Source organism: Heliangelus exortis, chromosome 1 (assembly GCF_036169615.1).
Source record: "Heliangelus exortis chromosome 1, bHelExo1.hap1, whole genome shotgun sequence".
Classification (NCBI taxonomy): Eukaryota; Metazoa; Chordata; class Aves; order Apodiformes; family Trochilidae; genus Heliangelus; species Heliangelus exortis.
The window spans coordinates 17,294,931-17,317,219 of NC_092422.1; the positions used below are offsets into that span (position 1 = coordinate 17,294,931).

Below are 22,289 nucleotides of genomic sequence, written 5' to 3' on the forward strand. Positions count from 1 at the left end.
ATCCTTCTCTAGAAAGTTTACAAAGGAGGTGTGCAAGCATTTGGTATTTCCCTTGCTCCCCTGGATCTGTCAGTTCTTAACATCTTTATGTTGGAACATAAAGATACTATGAACATACATATGTGTGTATGTGTATATATATATATATATATATATATACACACACACATAGATAAACATACTTCTGTGAACATTGGCATGAAGATCCCTAAACCACAGGTGACCATCACCCCTGTGCAGAGCCTCAGAGTGGCTCCCCTGCATTCACCTTCCTCAAGCAGCAGGGTTACCAGGAACTCCCAGTGGTTCCACAGCAGGGGGGAGATGAGTTAAGTCCAGGCAGACCCTGCTGACTTGCACTGGGTTTATTCGTGGTACGAGATGCAACATTCACCTACACTGGAATTTCAATGTTGTCTCACTACTCTGTGCCTCTAAGATGAGCCTGGTTCCATCTTTCCTCCCCCCTTCCATTTCCTACCTCCTGACCTCTCTCTGGACTGAGCAAACTCTGCTGCCTGTCCCCATGGCTCCTATGCTGTAATCTCCTTGGCATCTTGGTGGCCTCCCCTGGACTTGTTCCTGTACCTTCAGGAGCCCAGAACTGATCAGAGTGTTCCAGCTGCAGCCTCAGAAGCACTGAACAGAGAGGAGAGATTCCCTTCCTTGCTCCTGCTCAGCTGTGCTCTTCCAACAGAACTCAGGAAGCAGTTGGTCACCTTCAGCCTCACTTGTCCTCAGGGGTCCCAGATCCCTTCTGCAAAGCTGCTTTGCAACCAATCTGCATCTGCACAATCGGGGCTGCACAACTGCATCAAGTCACTCAGTACCCACTGTAGGTTGGGCTTTGCATTTGCCATTCTTGGACTTGGTGAGGTTCCTGTCAGGCCCTCAAGTCATTGTCACTGCTTGGTGATTTCAGGAAACAGAAAATAAACATCCTGTTACTGCTTTGAAACAGTTATAATAGATAACAGTATAATAGATACAGAACCACCACAACAAACACGGTGAAATATCACAAAGCAATGTCAAGATGTCATTGCATCAAAATTCCTTATTTATTTCACTCATGGTTTTTGTTCTGTATCTTTTTATTGGATTAACTTAACTGCATGGACAGTGAAATCTCATTGCAGCTTGAATTGTGCCACTGGTGAACACTTCCATCCAGCTCCTTTCAGCTGTTGCTGCCTCCTACCATTTTCTTCAGGTAACTAATACTTCTGTGCTCTTTTAAATTCTTTTGCAACTAAAACACAATCCACATCATTGTTTTTAAATAGAAAACAAACTACTTTCCTACCTTTTGTCACATTTTTAGTGCTTGAAAAATATTTTTTTTTTTTTTTTGTTAAGTCCAAACCCAATCATTTAACTAAGGCTCAGTCTTCTAATATATAATTTACTGCTCTTGATTTCATGTACAAGCTTTAATCCTTCTATCAGCAATATTTCTCAGCACTAGAGAGAACTCCACTTAGCACTACTGGAGATCAGAACAATCTACTGGTATCTAGATAAAGAATTCAAGTCCTCACGTACACACCAGAGTGTTGGCCAACATCAGCTTTACTGATGTTTGACTGCATTATAACAGGAACCCCCTCTGCTGGAGGCTGAGGCAGAGTGTGACATCACAGAAGCTGAAATTCATCTCCTTGTACAGGAAAAGGCATCTTGAGCTCACAAGCAGACACTGTATTCAGATTCTTCTGGTGTGTCCTTTCACAGCTGAGGTGCTGGGGGGGACACGCTGTCTCCATGCTGCTCCCCTTCCATCATTTCAAATGTCCCTATTCCCAGGCCTCAGGGTGCAGTCCTGTCTGCATGCAGAAGGAAAACAGCATCAGTGAGTGAGGAGCTCACCCACCCCACATTACTGTTCCACTGGACAACAACATTCTTCTTGTGCCCAAGAACACAGAGAGCAATGAAGAGAGAACGTGTTAAGCACAAAAATAATATAGATAATGAAAACTGAGCACCAAGGCAACCAGTCACATGACAAAGGTCATAATCACTGTTAAGTGCTCTAATAAGTGACAGCACTATTACATTCTCACCCCTGATGGTCCTTGTAATTCCAGCCTCAAGAACAGCTTTTTGTCCATGCTCATGGTATTGCAGGAAGCCATCTTCAGTTCCAGGGGTGTGGAGCCACCATGAGTTTCCCTTAGCACCTAAAGCATTGGAGAACAATTCCAGGAAACAAATACAGTTAGGCTGATGACTCTGAAGAGACACTTGACTGGTAACTTCCTTGAAAATGTGCTTTTGTAATCCAAGTACAGTAAAACTACAGAGCAATGCACTAGTGAATAAAGTTGGATAAAGAGCAGGGAAATGCTAACACACTCCCAACAGCCCTTCCAAGAGGTTACCTGGAATTCTCTGCCACCGTTGAGGAACCCCAGCAGCAGACAGCCTGACAGAGCACAGTCACCTCACTACAAATTAAATAAGCCCAGTGCATCTTCTGGTGTAACAGAACTGTGTGCACATTTATTTCAGCACTGATGAAGGGAATGCAGCGACACACCAGCACCAGCTCTTATCTCTACAAAATGCTGCTCAGCAACAAGTTAAGAAATATCAAACCAAACAGGCAAAGCTTTTTACATGATTTTGTCTCGCTCCCCCAGAGTCCTTTGCAACTTTTTTCCACTTTGCTGTTGCACACTCTGCCCCAAATACAATGCTGTACACTCATGTTTTTATGACATCTTCCCTCAATTTTTAACACAATTTATATAGGCCATTAGGCTGTCAGCTGAGTTCATACTGCAATCTGAAGTGTCTACACACAAATGAATAGTGAGGAAAGAGAAAGGATTTCATCACTCCACTGTGAATAGGAGTAATTATTTAGCCAGAGAAACACTTGTATCTCCCAGAAGCCTTGGCCATCCACTCTTCCCTTTAGAGGAAGGAAGCTGCTAAGGACAGAAAAAATTCTGAGATGCCCAGGAAACCTGCCAGATGCTGAAACTCTCAAATGGCTCTTGTGCACAGGGACAGTCTGATATGTAAGGACAAGCAAGGCAGCTGAACTCCCAACAGCTACGTGGTCAAGACAAAATGTCAGCTGGATAGAAAAAAAAAAAATTTTTTTTTTTTTTTTTAAATGTCAGTCACCTTTAGCCCAGAAAACCAACCATATCCTGGGCTGCATCAAAAGAAACATGACCAGCAGGTCAAAGGAGGTGATTCTGCCCCTCTAGTCTGCTCCTGCAAGACCCCAACTGTGAGAACAGTCTCCAGTTTTGGCGCCCCCAACACAATAAGGACATGGAACTCTTGGAGTGAGTGCAGAGGAGAGCCAAGATGATAACAGGGCTGGAGAACCTCTCCTATGAAGACAGGCTGAGAGTTGGGGTTGTTTGCCCTTTTAAGAAGGTATATAGTGACAGGACAAAGGGCAGTGGCTATAAACTAGAAGAGGGGAGAATTAGGTTAGGTATTAGAGGAAATTCTTTGGTGTTGAGGGTAGTGAGACACTGGCATAGGTTGCTTGTGTATGCTCCTTTCCTGAAGTGTTCAAGGCCAGGCTGGATGGGGCTTTGAGCAACCTGGTCTAGCTGGGAGGTGTCCCTGTCAATGAAGGGGGCTTGCAACAAGATCTTTAAGGTCCCTTCCAAGCCAAACCATTTTATGTAGAACAAGTGTTCCTTTCTGTTACTACTACTTTTCTGATTAAATTTTAACTGTATTTTCTCCTCTAGATTTTAAGAGTAGCTCATAGCTTCCTTAATCTCAGTTTGATGTATCTTACACATTAGTGTGTGATTATTTTTGTTACTATGTTAATATGATTTTACTACAACTTGAAAATAAGAGGGAACTCCATATTAAAGGGCAAGGCAAAACCACAAAACAAGATGCATATCAGTTTTCTCACCTCCTTAGCTCTGTCCCTCCAAAGCCAAATAAGTAACAGACTCCAGGTTAGGGAACACTTACACTGGACACAAGTTACAGGTGCTAATGAGAGGTGCCAGGAGTGCAGGGGTAGCAAGGCCACAGCAACCCAGAGAGGTGTGTGGGGACTACAAGAAAGCAAACATCACTCCAAGCAGAGCAGGAAGGAGTACCTAAGGGGGATCTGCAGGCCCCAGGAATGCAGGTAAAACCCTAGCCAGGTTTTACAGGATAGCTGGATACAGCCTTCCAGGCCAAAGCCTGCTGTCTGATCCCAGGGACAGCAGATCAGAAGCCACAATGTTGACTGTACAAACTGAATTCTGCATGCAGGGTGTCAGTAGCATGCAGTAGCTCAGACGTGGGACAGCACTGATGTGGCACTATGGACACGTTCTGGCTGGCCAGACAGTAAGCTGTCCACAAGAGGCCATGCACTTATACGTCGGGTTGTTCAGAAACATATTGGTGACATGTGTCAGGAATTACACAAGGAATTACACTATTTGAAAGCAATTATTAACTGGGAGTGGAGAAGCAAAATTACGTAACTCTCAAATGTAAAACAAAAAGAGAGCTCCCAGTTTCAGTAACTGATTGTTAAAAAAGCCAAATATCCTAACACCTACCTGATGCCAACACTTGGTGTGGAATTCCCTTTTGTATGAATAAGCAGAAGGATTCTGTACAAGCCAGTCTTCATCTGCACTTTAGGATTTTAATAGTAACCTAAAAAATAAAGAGACGGTAAATAACTGTGACGCTTCAAACAAACTAGAAAATAAAGTAGCTTCTTTTTTCAAATACCCATAGGCATAATAAAAAAACTAAACCATAATAAAACTTCACATTATTTTCACAGAAAAAAATACCCACAATTTATTCTCTACACATTCTTACCACTTAGTTGTTACTACACAAATTTCTCTTAAGGATTTTAATTTAATTTTGCTATCTCAACAGTTAACAGCTATTCCAAGAACATTACTGAGTTCCTAGATTTTCATACTTCTGCTTGAAGTAGATTAAGTGCAGTTCTACTCCAAAGTGCCTCAAATAATTTCTCTTTGGAGGGTTTTAAAAACACACATATCAAGCAGAACCCTGCCATCTTCTATTTTAGTATATAATAACTAAGAGTGTTAATAAAAGTGTCCATCCTCAACTTTGCATGTCTTCTTCCAGAGTCCACATTTAAAATAATGATTCAAAGTGTTTAAAATTCAACAGCTTCCTGATCCAGACACTCAGGCTTCCAAACAGCTCTCACCCATATGCCCGCCCGCAGTCCCTCCTCCCTTGTTCCAGTTAAAATAACTTCTCCTCCACAAATACCTCTGATTTAAGACAACATGTGAGCACTGCAATGTGAGCACTGCAGTGTTTGATAGGTTTAACATGATCTATCACTAATGCTGGGGAAGCAGACATGGAAACATGTTGCAGAGCCAAGGAGCCCTTAAAAGAAATCTCTGTAGAAAGGAAGACTCCCTGGAAAGCTCCCAGTTGTAGCAGTGCAAGAGTATGAAGAGCTCTGTGTGCCCCCAGATAAAGACTTCTGAAAATAATCTACTAACATCTTGAGGTACCATTTGATGATTAGAAAACTTAGCATATCCTGCTAAGTATTAGTTACAGAAAGAATTACCTGTGAAGGTCACACACAGATTATGCCTTTCTGCTAGCTTCACCTCAGGAACAGCCTCAAAAACCAACTCAGAAGTTCTGTATGTGCAATTTACAACACACAACACAAATATTTACAACAAAGGTAACATTTACCTTATCAGATACAGCTGGAAAACAGCTGAGGCTAGCAGCTCAGAATTAATATAATTTCAAAGTAAGCACAATTATTATGTCTGAGTCTTAGTAGAAGTGCTGTTAATTGATCAGTTCTCCTATCTGCTTCCTTTTCATCTCTTCCCCAGCCACACAACCCATGGGGCAGCTCCATTGCTACGTATCCAATTTCAGAAATTCTGTTACCTATTCCATAACAGACATTCAGCAAGATGGATACTTCATTCCTAAAGCAGATAGCACAGAGCACAGCCCACTGTCCCTTTGTAACTAGAGCTGTAATTTCACAAGTAGTATTAAGAACATTTAGCAGGGCAAATACAGTAGTGGCTGAAATTATAGCAATGACTTTCAGCCTCAGTGCCCAGGATGGACTTCTCATCTATACCCTTCTTAATGGGGAGCTACAATTAGAAACCCATCACCTTTCAGCTTGTATTTTAGTATTGTGAAAAAAACCAAACATAATTAGGCTTTTTCATTTACAAACAGCAAGGCTCAGACCTCCCAAAGGCCTAGTAACAGTCCCTCCAGTTTCCCTAACAGCCAGAGTGTATTCTCTTTCTTGGACACCCAGATTTACTGAAGAGAAAGCAGTGAGCCAGATTCTTGGCATCTGGTAAATAGTAGTGAAAAAATCACAGACAAATAAACCTGGTGTATATTTGAGAACAACCCCTAAAACCAGGCAGTAAGACCATATGTGGTAGTGTTACAAATTAATCATTTACCATTACTCAGATACTTAAAAAGTGACTATATAGTGTGGGTTCTTTTTTAATAGTAAATCTGACTCTGCATTTGTTGAGAACTGTCTCTCTATAAGAAATAAACGTAATTCCAACCTCTCTACCCTACTGCTTACAATTAAAAGTAACTACTCTGCTGCATGTGTCCAGCAGACAGTGTGGGGAAAAAAGAACTTGTAAGAGTGAGCAGGAACACAGCAAATGGTTATCTTCAATGTCACACTCTGACTCATCTTCATTCATATGGATGAATTTTCCTCTAAATTAAAAGCTCAAAGCAGGATATGGTGCCAAGCAAAATGAATCTGAAATACCCTCAAAAGACTAAAAGCATGATAAACATGTCTGTTCTGAGCAGATACATCATGCACAGACTGACCGATAATGTTCACAGATTGAGCCATTACCACAGAAAATGGAACACCAGCTCCTCAGTGCAACCTGGCTCAAGTAACATGTGTTCAACTTAACAAAATACCCTCCACTCTCCTGTCTCTTCAATACACAAGTGCTGTGCAGGACAAGCTCCAAGCTGCCACAGCAGCACACCAGGCAGAAACAGCCATGACAATTTACACACCAAAGGACATTTTACATTTACTCTGCACACATGCCTTGACTGACAGAGTGTTTGGCTGTTGGTTTTTTTTTTATTTAACAGGATTTTTAATGGCTACTGTAACAAAGAGCTTTCCCCCTATAGTTTCCCTCCATTTCCCCCCCCCTTTATTTCATGTCTACTTTAGAAATTACCTAGCAAAACAGATCAGCAGCATGGGTAAATTTTAGCTTCCACTGAAGTGGACCGTACGAGACTTTGCACCAGCAGGCACAGGTATCATTTTGAGAGTAGCAGAGCCACTATCCATCACACAGAAAGGAAGAACTCCCAGTGCCGAGCTTTTTTCAGGAAAACACACAATCCCTTGTGGCCACTTATTGGGGGTTTCCAAAGGGAACCTGAGATGATCCGCAGAGCTGTGTTCATGTTTGCATTTGCTGAGGTTTACCTATCAAAGGTAACAGATAACAATGTTGACTGCTAGCGTACTAACAGAAGATGCAGTGCTAGACATTTTTAAAAGCAATCCTTTCCTCCCCAGTCTCCTCTTAGTTTTTGCTCAATCCTGGCCAAACCTGCTCACCTTAATCACAAGCTGCCCCTGCTGAGGACATAAGTAGGCATTTGTAACAATAAGGTCTTCAGAGGATAAATCAGTTGTCACCTGGGCATCATTAAACAGCTGCCAGGAATTAGAGGTGACAAACTGCAAAATAACCCTTCCCAACCTTATGTTCCTCCAATTCTCTCCTTAAGAACTTGCAGACAGCTAGGAAGTAAGTAAGTATTAATGGGGAAAAGTGCATATTATCAAATTAAGGTTTAAAAGAAAAATTATGTTCCTAGAAACAAAACAGCAAATACTACTTGAACTAAGCCAGCAAGGCACCGATTTTCCTTGACAAGACTATTAAAAACATTTTATAGCTATTTCACAATTTTCAGTTTATAAGGTATAGCATCTGAAGCCAGTATCTTACACAGAATGAGGAATGTAAATGCGGTAATATTCCTCTTCTGGAATTAGATTTTGAAGAAAAACAAATGGTGACAGTTACTAGTGGCCAGGTAATAAACCTGTACCAGTGACTGCACTATGATCAAGGGACATTTATTTTTCTGTTTTGCCTGGAGTGGCAAAACTTCACTCAGACAGAAGTTAAACTGTTTCTTCAGTACCTGCGAAACAATGAGCAAGTCTGAAAATATTTAAATAGAAAGGATAAATCTTTTGTCTGTGCAGCTTAAGCAAGCTCTGAATTCAAGACACTGAAATTTGCTAGTACTTTGTAAATTTAATCCAAATTGTTCATTTGCCAGTCAGCATGTTCCTAGAAGTAAGAACCTATACTTAATTTCTTTGGTGAAAAAGATTCCCTACAATATTAAAGAAGTTTAGATTTGCTCAGCAGAAAGTTTAACATCACTCAAGCTTCCACTGCAGAGTATAATGGGTATTATATTTTTAAATACATTTTATATACAAATACATTGTATTTTCAAAAAAAATTGTCAACTGTGAAGCTGTAATCATGCAAAGTCACTAAAAGAATCCTTTATGGAACAGCAACTCAATGTTTTTAACACAGCTCCCTTCCCTGTATTGCTCACTAACGTTCCCATGTAAACTTGAGGAATCTGCAGCACCAAAATAGCTGGATAATCAGGGATTTGCACAGTAATCCATTCTACAGATGTTGCCATTAATGCAGCAGCAATGTCTTCAGGTAATTCAAATTTCAATGGCTGTGTTCATGCTGAGCAGCCTGGAAAAACATCCAAGTAACAGTACCATTTTCTCCATTCAAAACTGGCCCAGCCTGTTACCCGTGTTAAGTTCCTCACTATTTGGTGTCCTCTACCTCAACATGAACAGCTAAGTATAAAATTGTTGGAAGAAGCAAGGGAATAACCTTTTACCCTCACAATCTCTTTTACCTAGAAATAATGATGTACAGATGTGATTTCACTGATTAATAAAGAAAACTTAAGAAACCTGAGAGATCAAAAGCATCTGAAGCCATTGCATCACTCAGCATAGGAAGTTACAGTTAAGATTTAATCAGATGGTTTTATGTCAGGTTCTAGAGATTTCAAGTGAGCTCACCTATGACAGAAACATATGGCCTGCTTACATGCAGAGTCTGAAACAAATTTAGAAAAGTCTGCTGTAAACCAGATATGGCCAAAGCAACAGCTAGAAAAAAAGTAGTATCAGTATTGCTCTATTACTTCACCAGAATTCAGGATTTCATTGTACCACAACTTTACACAACATCACACAACACTCCCCATTCCCTCTGGTAGGTTGGGATTCCTTACCTGACATTTTTGCAGCAGGTGCCAAGTCAGGCCAATGTCCTAACCTCCTCTTCCAAAATACTGACAGCAGAATTGTTACCTTTGTGGGGCTAAAATCTCTGAAGCCACAAGACTGTGCTGGGGGAAAGGGCACGGCAAGCTGTGGTCGCATGGTCATTACAACTCAAGATTCACTCATAGAGCTTTCATCTTTGGTGTGCTTCATTTGAAAATACAAAATTGAACAATACTAAGCAATACATACATCTGTATTGAAATGAAACCTAGTAAGGAAGCATTCAAATACCTAAGTATGTAATAGACTTTTAATAGTACTTTATATAAGTTTGTAAAGTCAAAGTTTTCATTAGATGACAGAATCACAGAAGGATTAATGTTGGAAGGGATCTCTGCAGGTTATCTGGTCCAATCCCCCTGCTCAAGTAGGGCCACCTAGAGCCCTATGTCCAGACAGCTTTTGAGTATCTCCAAGGATGGAGACTCCACAACCTCCCTGGGCAGTCTGTGCCATTGCTCTGTCACCCTCACAATAAAAACACACATCCTGATGGTCGGAGGGAGCCTCCTGTGTTTCAGTTTGTGCCCATTGACTTTGGTCCTGTCAAAAGATTTGGTAATTCATTGTGCAATTAAGTAATTTTCCTGCTATGCTAAATCGGAGTGGTGACAATTTTTATCTCTTATTAATTCATTACAAACACAGAACACCAGCTTCTAGCTTACACCATAATAAAGGTATCTTTGGTAGAAAAAAGAAAATTGTACATTAGATTTGAAATACACAGGAAACAGAATTTCAAGACAACACAACAGCATTAACAAACTAGAGGGTTATCCTGCAAATGCTCTACTGACATAAAGTAGAGCTGATCCACTGACATAAAGACTTACCTGGTTATGAAAAAAAACCAACCAGAAATCAATGTTGAATAAAGGTACCATTTCCCATGAAAACTTGTTTCGTAGAGATGAAGGCATGAACACATCTGTTTCAATATGACAAAACTACTCCTTGCAACTAAACCAAGCCTGCACTTGCCCAGTCTGAGCAGATTACAGTTCAGACCTGGGCTAAATGATGTGCCCACCACCACCAAAAGAACCTGTGGAATTTTTTAAGGACAAACATGCAGTGAACTCAATGCACAAAACTGAAGAGCAGACATTCTCTACTTGCTGCTGTTGTACACACTTCAAAGTCTGGCAAGGTGGGGTTCACTCTTGGCTTTTTGTCCTTTATTGCACAACTGGACATATTGCTGATACTGCCCTCAGACTTATCTCAACTTTCTAGTACCTTTTTACTTTCCTCACTTTATCTAGCAGGTTGTAGCCTAACAGTTATTGTTCCAACCCAAAGTGAAACAGCTTTCTAAGTGAAAAGAAACATTAACCCTCAGCTTTCTTATATACAGAGCTAAGGATGTAATGAAGGGGACTGAAAAGCATGATGTTAGAAATAACTTCCCAGTTTGAGCAACAAATATAACTATGAAGCACCTCAGTGTGTGTTAGGAATACTATGAAAATAAATCCCTCCACCATCTACCCTGCTTAAAAGACGTTCCAGTTGGCTACCACTTTTGTCACTTGAAAACAACAAAGTACAAAGGCCTTAAAATGATGAAGTCACGTTCCCACAGGACTAAACCAAGACCATGTGGTAAGAAATAGGGAAATTCTTTTTGTTATCATCTTGTATGCAAAGGAGTATAGTTGGCATAATATTAAAGGCTAACTGGTGCTAATATTCAGCATGGTTCATTTAGATTTGAAGATGCAAGTTTATATCTCACATTAAAAATATACATTTAAAAATAAGTTATCAATTTAGTGTCAGGTGTCGAATTTGCAAGTATCAACACATTAGTGAGAAAATGGTTATGAACAGAGACTATAACATATTAGTTGTTACTTCATAACTTCAGTTACCTGTCTGTGGCCTTGATAATACACAAGGAAAAAAACATCCATTCTAACACAACTACAATTATTTGGTATGTCTTGATAAAAAGAAACCCCGCATAAGCAAGCAGCAGTTTCTTCAACAAAGTCTGCGTTTCAAACTGAACTTCTGAATACTGATGCAACAATTTCTTTGAAAGGTTAACAAAATATATACCTTTTTATCAGACTTTTCCACTACTTCGTACAGACCATCTTCAAAGAGTTCAGTCTGCTCTCCTATTCTGGTCAGTCTTGTTCTTGCTTTCTCATAATTTTATTTTCATCCTCCTTATCAACTTATTTAGTTGTAAACTACTCCGTTTACTTTCATTCCAAGCTCTGCAAAACCTTTCACCTGATCACACTCCGGTTGCTGAGTATGTTCTGACAGTGTATATTTATGCATAAATTTTGAGTGATGCTCATTAACACTACACTGTGTAAACTAAAATAAGTGCAGATATACAAAACTTTAAAGATGGACCTCAGCACCTGGAGGTAGAAACAGGTCTTCGCATCCTTACTACAAAACCAGGTAGTCAGTCTGAGATAATTCAAGATTCATTTTCTGTAAAACGCTTTGAATTATCAAAGGAATTAGTGCCACTGCCAGTAGAACCTTAACCAGTTTGTATTTTTTGAAAATGTGTATATAATATTTCTGAAGTCTCAAGCTTGCACATATTAATAGATCATTGAAAGCACCATATTTATAATTTGTGAAAGGTAATGTTTGGAAGCCCACTGCAATGACTGAAACTGTATAAATCAAGACTGTAGCTGGCAAGAGCTAACGCTGGTGTGAGAGCTCTGTGACTATACCCTCAACCCCCTGCTGCAGCAGCTGCCATTGTGTAACAGGAATTTGCTAAGCAGAAGAGATGAAGACTTCAACAAGCACCCTTTTAGCCACAAGGGAACCTCAGTCACTGAGCCAGTTGGAGCAACTGCTTGAAGCAAGCCAAAGGCACTACCATAGTCAAAGTCCTTGGAAGACTGCAACACTTGTGTATCAGTACACGGGCCCATCAGCAGCCAGGCTACATAAGGTGCCAACTGTTCAACTGCTCAGACTGTGGCAAGATAACTATGTTTTCTATAATCTCAAATAGTCCTATTCTTGTTTTGTGACAATCAAGACAAAGATGACATTTTAATTGCAATAAGAGTAGGACCAGACCTGGGCAGCATGTGTTTATAAGCAGGAGCTCTCTAAACTCCTAACTCAAGTCCTGTATTAGAAGCATTTGTACTTTATGTTACACATATTTGGATTTGGGTCCTCTCTCAACAGTTTTGTCTTGTATATTTAGACTTTCCCTGCATGTCAATAAACTTCAATCTCTCTTCCTTTAAGGTTTAAGGTTAATGTAGACAAATACTAAAAATGTGACTACATAGCCAACTCCCCAGTAACATTATTCTTCTCCGTATCTTAATGAAACATGGGCTTTCAGACTTATTTTCTCCATTAAAGCATAGATTTTATTATCATGTTTATACTCAACTGGTTTTGTTTATAGGTGAACTGTGAAACAGTATTTATGAATTTCAAGAGTCATATTTGGGTTTTTTAATTCTATTTTAATTCCAATTTGATAGCTTATAAATATTTAGAAAAAAACAAAGCATAAAGATGAGGTTAAACCACATTTTCATGCTTTCCCACATTACTATCTCCCCTTTAAGTAAATCCATGCACTTACCTACTTCTATCTTCCCATATTAGTATTTTCACACACCTATGAGTCAATAAAGGGTAGCTGTCTATTTTTCAGACTTCTCATGTATTGTATCACTTAACTACCGTGTATCAATTTACACAAAAGATAAAGTTTAAAATTAAATTAATCCAGAAGAGAAGCTTTCCCCCTTCTCAGGAAGAGCATAAATCCTTTTTAACAACACGTGCTAAGAATACATAAATGATATTCATATAATAACAAAACACATATGGATAGGTATGTAATAACTTGCTAAATCATATGAAGAGCTGCTTTTTACTGTGCATCTGACATCTTTTATCCCATGTCCACCAAGTTTAGTACTGCAATCCCCAAATAAGAGTTTTATACAGCTCCTATCTTTCACATCATTAGGAAAAGTTAAAGCCTTTTGCACGAAAACCTGGAATAAAGAATAGGAAACCAAGTCCTACATGGAAAGGATAAGGGTATTCAGAGCAGGTCAGTGACAGTCTTGAAAGATGAATGATTTGGCCCAATCCTATTGTCAGCATGTCACACTACATCCTCACATCATTTCTAAAGCTTTGCAGAAGCATGCAGAATTTTCACCATAATAGTAATGGAAGGTTAAGGTTGATTCACAACGTCCTCAATGTCAGAGCAGTGAAAGATTCAGAGCTGAAGTACTTCATAAATATATAAGACATCTAGGAAAATAAAGGTTTCCATCCTCTTTAAAGATACACCAATCAGCTTCATCGACACTTGGCACGTTTTGAAGATTTCAGATTTTTTAAAATGATTTCTTGTTAAATTATAAAATATGAATAAGATTCAACATTACCAGTTTTCCCACCTGAGGCCTCAAGAATTAAGCAATATACAATAATGAATCTCTTACCCTCCCACCAAAATCTAGATGAACACTTTCAAGCCTGGCAGTACTTGAGTGACTACTAAAGCAATAAAACGGAAATGTAGTACCAAGTTTCTACAAAGAAAGTTTTAAAATCAGTATTTATTTCCCCAAAGTATCAAACAGCTGGGAAATTCAGGTTTATGGTTCACTGGAAGAAGAAAATTAATTTCAAAGTTGTTAAGAATAATGCTCAAGATAGATTTTATCCCACTAGGCTGAAAGATATAAAATAGCAGTCTTTGGTAATTACCATTGCTTGAATTGTACTATAGTCCTATTACATGCCATTATCTCCAGTAAAGTACACAGGCTAATCAAACCAGTTCTATTTTTAAGATGTGAACAATGGATTAATACTTATAACTGGGTAAAACACGACAAATTCTATTACATGTTCAGTTTTTATAACAAACAGTTTTGCACAACTGTCCCAATTTAAAGAGTAAATACATGCCCAGCAACATTGCAACTCAAAACCAGAGCATGGTTTCTTCACAGAATTGTAGTATTCCCCTCACTCCAGTGAACTGACTTACGCTCATTCAGTTTTAAAGTTTCGCTTTAAAAATTATAAAATTCAAACTGTTCTGTTATATTTAATGCAACTTAGTTACAGTTCAAGACTCATTCAGAGCAAACATAAGTAATTTGTGATTAATTTACTATCTTGTACACATGCTTGTGACTAACACCAGGTTACACATGGAAACTAAACTCAGATTTTTTTTAATATTTAAAATGAATAGTGAAGTAGGCCGTAAGCAGGAAAGGATGTAGACATAATCATGCATGAAAGTATACCAAGTGATTTTATTCTCCTGAGCCAGCTGCCATTTTAGAAGCAATAGGAGGCATCCAGGACTTCCATTTACTTTCCTAATAAGCACATTTCCATGACCTGCTACTTTTTCCCCTATATGCAATAGAAAAAATATGTTTTGCACAAAACATGCAGAGTGAACACAAAACAAAAATCAGGCTTAGTAATTAAAAACTCTCCTAAGCAAGTTACATAGCACTAAACAAATGCTTTAGTATCTTGTCTCTTCCACAGACATTTGCTGCTAGCAGTGTGAATGAAATGAAACTGCACACAATTGTGATGCAAAAATGATGCTGAACATACATTGATATTATAAAAGCTACACAAAACACAGCAACAATAAACTGGCACATATACCAAAACGCTCTTAAAGCACAGTCATCCCAACTGCCAAGTAGACATAATTTTCACTTTTGAACAAGGAATTCAATATATGACAATTATTTCACATATTTTCTTTCAAATCTCTGAATATTGGTTTTTTTAATGTTATAGTTGCATCTTTCACACTCTAAAGCAGAAATTTATATTATTTGGCACAGCTCTGGTTCTGAAAATGTCTGATGTGGAACTGCTGCTGATACAATGCTAGAAGTTCTAGAAGCACAATGCTCCAAAGACTGGAACAAAACTGAAAAAACTACTGTTTCATTATAAAAGTTTTCCTTCTGTGCCTTTTGAAAAAGGCTTTTCATTTCAAGTTGATTGAAACTGGAGCTTCAGCTTACCTTTCCACTGCTCTGCCCCTTAGAAGTGGAATATAACATACGGATCAATGAAGTGCTATTATCTCAAATAAGAACAGTAGCATTTTAAAAGGCAGTATTTCCCATCTTTTTAATTGCAGAGTATGTATCTTCTTCTGAGACAGAAGTACACATGAATAGTCTTGCTTCTCTAAGGCATCTGTGTATACCATCTTTTCCAGAGAAATCGTAACACAATTTTTCATATTTTACCTTCTTGGCAACTGCAGAAAGTGGACAGATCAAGCTCACACAGAATTTCCCTCAACAGTTTAGTTGACAGTATTTTCTTTGTGATTTCAAATACTTGCCCTCTAGGGCCAACCATTACTACAAATGTGAAACATGACCATGCTATTCAGACATGTAAAGCCTCGAAGTATTTTTTACCAATTTGTTCTAAGCTATATATTGCTCAGAAGTACTGAAAAGTCGTCCAAACTCATGGAAGGAGAACATACGTGCACTATATTCTGTATGTGTCATGTAGCTCAGCACAAACTAACACATGCAGACACAGTTATGAACGGTCCTGCCCTACTGCCCACTCCTTGCAGTTCTTTACTTCCACAATGAATTGAGCAGAACCAGTAATTTCCACTGAATTTCTTTTACACTGCTCACTGCATTGGCACGGAGATTCAAGAGTGACACAAAGGAGGCAGGAAGCAGGACCAAGCAGCGAAGAGGGCAAAGGGCTTATTCCTATTTGTAGCAAACCACATACTGAACCATTATTATAAACATGCACACAAAGATTTCAAATTTTCCATTAGCATACAAATATTTAAAACATTTGTAAGCAGCTTGAAAGATCACTCCCAGCTAGCAATTCAAAGACTGCATTCTACAGTACTGCAGTTGCTGGTTTATGCAGGGGTTTTTTTCCCAGCGATTTTTCACTAGAGAAAGATATTTACAGCTTAGTAACAGAACTGCAGAATAAATCCTTTTAAAGCAAATAATGAAGAATAGAGGCCATGAAACAAGAAACACATTAAAATGCTCAAAATATCTATAGCAAACAGTTGCAAAAAGACCTTAAATAAATCACTGCTTTGTACTTCTTTTTATATTTATTAAACGTTCTTTTCCATCCTGCATACATTCTGTACGTGCTTTCATTTGAAGAGGGAAAAAATCTGCTTTGCTTAGAGGGGTGAGTGGGTTAGGCATTGGGTTTGTTTTGGTTTTTTTGGGAAGGGTGTTTTGGTGTTTTTTGTTTCTTTCAAATATTCACTTTCACATTTTTCACATAAGAAAATGTCTACAGTGAAATTAAGGCATAAAACTAACACCATAATAATATCCCATAATTATAAAAAAATATTCACTACTTTATTTCCTTTACATCATCTTCTGTTGGGTGCTCCTCTGACTATGACAGAGACATCTAAGACTGGATTCCTCAATGGTTTTATGAGAGACCAATAATCATAATATCAGCTGTTTCATACTTACAACAACATGAGGTGTGTACACTGTATACAGTTGCTGTATTCAGCCACAAAACTCAAGTCCTACAGAACAATTTCATAACAACATAGAAGAAAGACAACCAACTGCAGTGATCCCATCCCACCTCCCGTGAGTATTAACATGTTTCATAAAATGAATTAATTTCATTCCTTGGCCATCTGCACAACACAAACCCCAAAACTTAAAAAAACAAAACCCCAAGACAATAATGTAACGGATATTTTCATCTTTTCCATTAAAAATTGATTAGTTTGTTGTTTTCATGTGTAACAAGTTTTAAATTTATTTTTGTGAATCTTCTGTAGGTAAAAAAATTAAACTGCATTTCTCTCATTTTCATTATGTCACTTTATTCCCCCACTCCCCATCTTTTTCCAGTTTACACACAGGACTCTACACACTTATTCCTGCTCAAGGTTCTGTGCTATTATTTTTTTTACTGCAAAATTAAAAGGCAAACCCAGTACTTCATTCTGTGTTTCTTTCAAGTTAAGTAGTTAATGCCCCATGTACAGTTAGCATGTAAATTCAATCAAATTATGCTGCTATGCTTTACAGATATTCATATAAATGCACATTAGTAAAGCTGGGAACAACAGAAGCTACAGACAAACCATTTATGAGAACAAATTGAAAAATTTTACCAACATGTGTACGTAGTAACACAGTTAAGTTCCTTTTGAATCTCGTACCTCTTATTATGAGCATTTTGTCCTTCATTCAAGGGGCTACATAAGAATCAGCTGAGGTTTTATCCACATTTTTTCTTTCAATATGATTCAGGTATAAAATAGCCATTATTTGAAAGTGATTTTTTTTAAACTTGCTTTACCTATGTTATATTTATCTCTGAACTTCAAGTTTTTTAAAAAGTTCCAACAATTAGAAAAAACTGGTTACTGTTCTAAGCTCATTTTTTTGAGCAAAACCCACCTCTTCCTGCTTTCAGAAGTCAGGCTGAAGTCACTGATATGAATACATCCAAATTTAAATTATACTGATTCCCATAGTAACTTAAGGAAGTTCAAGATGGAAAAGACCTATTAAATCTTCCCATTGGAAATTGACATATTGAAGGCTTTTCTTCCATGTATTTAAAACAATTTTGTATTGTTTTAGTGAAAACCTAATGTTCAGTTTGTGTATTCTACAACTTACATTTCAGACACAGACAACTTAATTTTGATCAACTTCAGTATTTCATGGATTACTGTGAAATCTGAAATGCCTACAGCTATAATTTTAAAAATATTTTATGGGGAAAACCCCAAAACTATCAACAAAACAGATTTCTTCACAACAGCAAAGCACCCTATAGGTGAGAACACCTACTGAGACTAAGTACATTTTTACAGAAGACAACAAAAAGCCAAGCCAATGGGAAAAATTATACCTGACATCAATTACTGCAAACTTTCAGTCAACTCTTCTCTTGCCAAATTCTCACATTTCATTGAATGGATTTTTAATAATATAAATACTTAAGAGATATTGCAATCCACTGCTTGCCACTAAACTAGCACTGAACAGTCAATAATCTGAATTAGTGATCCAGCCTCTGTATTTTCCATAGGCCACACGTGCTCCCTCCTCACTGTTCAAGAATAACAGAAGTTTGGACCCATATTCCCTCATGCTAGGAGTGAGCTAAGAGCCCATGGATAGCTCCAAATCCCAAGATAGTTCTGCATCTTAGTGATACCACAGTACTCAAATTAATGAATTCAGGAGTTCTCAGAAGACAATTACATTGCATTCAAAATGTGCTCTCTCAAGCTCCCCAGTCTTGGCCCAAGCACAGGCTAACAAGAGGTCCTGGATGCAGCCTCTGTAAAACCACATCTGGATATACCACAGCAAAAGTCTCAAGAATGGAACTGAAATCCATACTTGCAGTCTCATGTTAACAGATCCCATCAGTTGCTACCCAGCCTTCCGTGCCATTTTAATTGTTCAACTACGTTTTATTTTGACTTGTTTCCACTGAGAAGGGAAGAATTATGATCCAACTTTTGTTATGCAATAAATTATGTATTGAGTATACAAAAAAATTTTAGTTTCTGCAACATGTTTAAATAAAATGTGCTTCATGCCATTAGAGCACAACACTCATCTGCTGAACATCTCACCTCAAAGCAGATTCTCCCTTCATAAGGCCTAAGGGGTTTAATTTTTCACTTGAGAGTCTTTCTTTAGATCAGTTATTTCAGCATTTCTGAGCCAAGCTAACTTGAGGGGGATTGTGACTGTTTAACAATCAGTACTTCATAAAAGTCAATGCATTTGTATTTAGCACCTTTTCAAAGAAACAGTAATTACAAAGTAATCAATTTTTCATGTTAAAAAAACTGAAACGGAAAAGTGGAAAAGGTAAAAATTATATTGGTATATCTTAAAATATGCCAACATACTTCAGATCAGAATGCTCCCCAAAGAACGTATACTATAAAATTCTTTTGGGTTACAGTTAAAATTACATTAACGTAACATTTAGTTTATAATATCTTCTTGCCATCTATATTAACGTTTTGTTCCAACAAGAGTCTCCAGTTTATCATATTTATTGTATCTTTATGTCCAATTGCATAAAACAGATGTGGACAATAAAACAACTTAAGGTCAGGAAGTTTTTTCTAGGTAATTCATACTAATTCGTAAATATATTAGAAATAAGTCCGTAAGCGCATCTGGATCGCCACCAAGCTTCCTAAGATACCAATGTGCTTTATCTAATGAGCGTACTAGAGAGAACTACAAAGACATTAAAATACAACCAACATAAATTTTATGTGAAGTGCCAAATAGCTGCTTTCAAGACCCTTCAAACTCAGTTAGACAAGTTGGATTCTGATGGTATTGTTTAAAGTTAAAGGAATAGCGAAGGGTTGGTATCTCCAAGTATTTAAAATTGTATCTTGTGGGAATTTTAAGCAATTTGCACCCAAATTTTAGGAATAATGTAAAAAACTGATTAAGTACAACCAAAAGTAAGTGCTTTGTAAATGTCGATTTCTTATCTTTTCCAAGCTTGTTTTACCAGTCTATAAAAAAAGTCAAGATTTCACTGTGCTTTCTAGTCAAACAGCAAAGACAGTTTAAAAGTATGTGCAGACAGAAAGAATTATAAACTGATCAGCCAGGTAGGAACAAGAAAAATTAATTGCTTCCAGCATATGTGAGGTACCTTTGAGTAAAAATACCACTTGGCTGCATCTATGTACCATTTTTAGGAACCAAATTGGGGCCATTCCTTCTCTAACAAAACTATGTGTTTATCTTACATTTAGAGTCAGTAACTACTACATACAGATAGGAAAACCAAAAATCACTACCTTTACCATTGAGCTGAGTACAGATAGCTTTTTTTAAGAGCACAATTTGGCACCATGACATCAACAACAGAAGGAATTCTACAAAAGGAGTTCTTCATAAAATACTGAAAGTGTGGCCAAATTCAACATTTTAGTACTGAGTTTTTAGGAATTAAAGGGCTCGGTTCAAGCTTATTTAAAAAGAGATTGGATGATTTTCTACAATAAGGACTGCAGACAAATCCACTGCTACCTTTCAGCAGAGCCCTCCAAGTCAGAGTTTTACAGAAAGCATAGCTCAAAACCATGGAATGGAATCACTAATATTAATTAAAATCTACAGTAACTTTCCAATACATACATAACTCCATTTCCTAGCAAAAATGCAGTGTAAAAAACATGCAGTTGAAATAACACAAGGCTAGGAAGAAAAGAAAAAAAAAATCAACAACTTCTTGCACAGTTGGTACATTTAATGTACTTCTAAATCATACTCAGACACTACAAGGATGAAGGTGTATATATCTAAACAAACACAGAGAAGTTAGCCAACAGGCCTGAATGACACAGTCTTTTGCTTTGAAAAACTGAAGAGAACTTTTGAATCTAGTTCAAGTTATATTTCAAACATGCTCCTTTTACAGCCTTCCAGTTTAGAATTACCAACTAATACCAGTGATTTCTCAATCACAATAAAAAATGTCATGTACAAGGGAAGAAAATATGAGACAACAGTAATATAGGCACCTTACTATACAATAGTGTAACCTGCATTTTCAACTGAAAACCATACACCAAAGCAGAGAATTTAAGTAGTCACTATAGGCAAACACCAGTTTACACCTTCTGAAAACACAGCAATTTTCCCAAATGTTGAATTTTGGGAATAGTGTACAAAGTAAAACAAGTAGTTTTTTGGGTTTTTTTTGTTTTAAATGGGCGCTGTAATAAGATGCATGTATCAAGCAGGAGAATGACTTTTTCAGACTTTAAACTTATCTCACTACTGCATTACACACTATGAAATATGGCATGTAAACTCAAATTGAGCAAAAAATGGCAATGTGAAAGACTGTTTAGGGGAAAATGCACAGTAGTTAAAGATGTCACAACCGAGGACCTAACAGATGTAATAACTCCTGAACTGTATGGAAACAATCTCTATCCTAAAGCCATGTAACATTCCCAATTTAAATGACACTGTATTTCCAAAATGCCAGCAATGCCACAATCTTCCTGTTATCCATTTGCTCACAATTTAATTTGTGCAGATCATCACTACTCTCTCTCTCTGTTGCTTGTACCCCACGCTTTGAGCTTGGTATCGTAGCACCCCAGTACAATTACGGGACCATATAATCTCAAATCCAATTTAGACAATTTGGTATCATTATTCAATCAGAGAAGTTTTAGTTATTTCTATTTCTGAAAATGAGAGCGAACTGATAAAAACAGAACACTGATATTTTACAACTATTTTGAAAAAAAACCAAAAAACCCCACCCCAACAACAACAACAAAAAAGCAATAGAAACAAAAACTATCCCTACTTTCTTGCCACTATAGGAATAGAACCAATAGGTCTTTTCCATCATCTTCCATGACTGACAAAATCTGAATGATATTAAGCCTCCTAAAAGCATTATCTCCAGTTTTATCTTCATACTCAATCAGCAAATCTAGCCTGAGTTGTGTCAGAAATTGGTATTTTTCAAATTCATCATTCTGTTGAAATATTTATCAGGAACCCTCATATATGGCATAGTATGCAATCCTTTCTGAATGCATATTGCTCTACGATAAGCGAACACTTATTTTAATTGTATTTGCCCCTTATATAAACAGTTAATCATTGGTAACAGACTTGTTTCTATTCAAACCAAGCACTGGGGAAATGTATACTTTAAAAAATGCATTACACAGTAAAAGACCTTACACCAGCTTGCACCCATGTCTCCTTCCTTGCAATGGCAAGATACTTTTACGACCAGTAGAACACACGGATGTGACAAAAACTTT

General features: G+C 37.7%; 1 protein-coding gene across 12 annotated transcripts in view; it reads right to left on the minus strand.

The window, feature by feature from the left end:
* Window positions 1-22,289, minus strand: part of PSPC1 (paraspeckle component 1) — a 63,265-nt gene that overhangs the window by 1,796 nt on the left and 39,180 nt on the right. For 4 of the 12 annotated variants that reach the window (XR_011724180.1, XR_011724183.1, XR_011724182.1 and 1 more), the window contains 4 exons: window positions 7,227-7,483; window positions 4,551-4,650; window positions 2,067-3,088; window positions 1,550-1,826 (listed from right to left, as the gene is read on the minus strand). Coding sequence is in view for 1 of the 12 variants with exons in the window: in XM_071735231.1 (XP_071591332.1) it covers window positions 9,521-9,556 (36 nt within the window). In the remaining 11 variants the exon portion in view is untranslated. Of the gene's footprint in view, window positions 1-1,549; window positions 1,827-2,066; window positions 3,089-4,550; window positions 4,651-7,226; window positions 9,557-22,289 lie in introns of those variants that run through there. The other 8 variants (XR_011724181.1, XR_011724187.1, XR_011724185.1 and 5 more) reach the window with 5 other exon arrangements.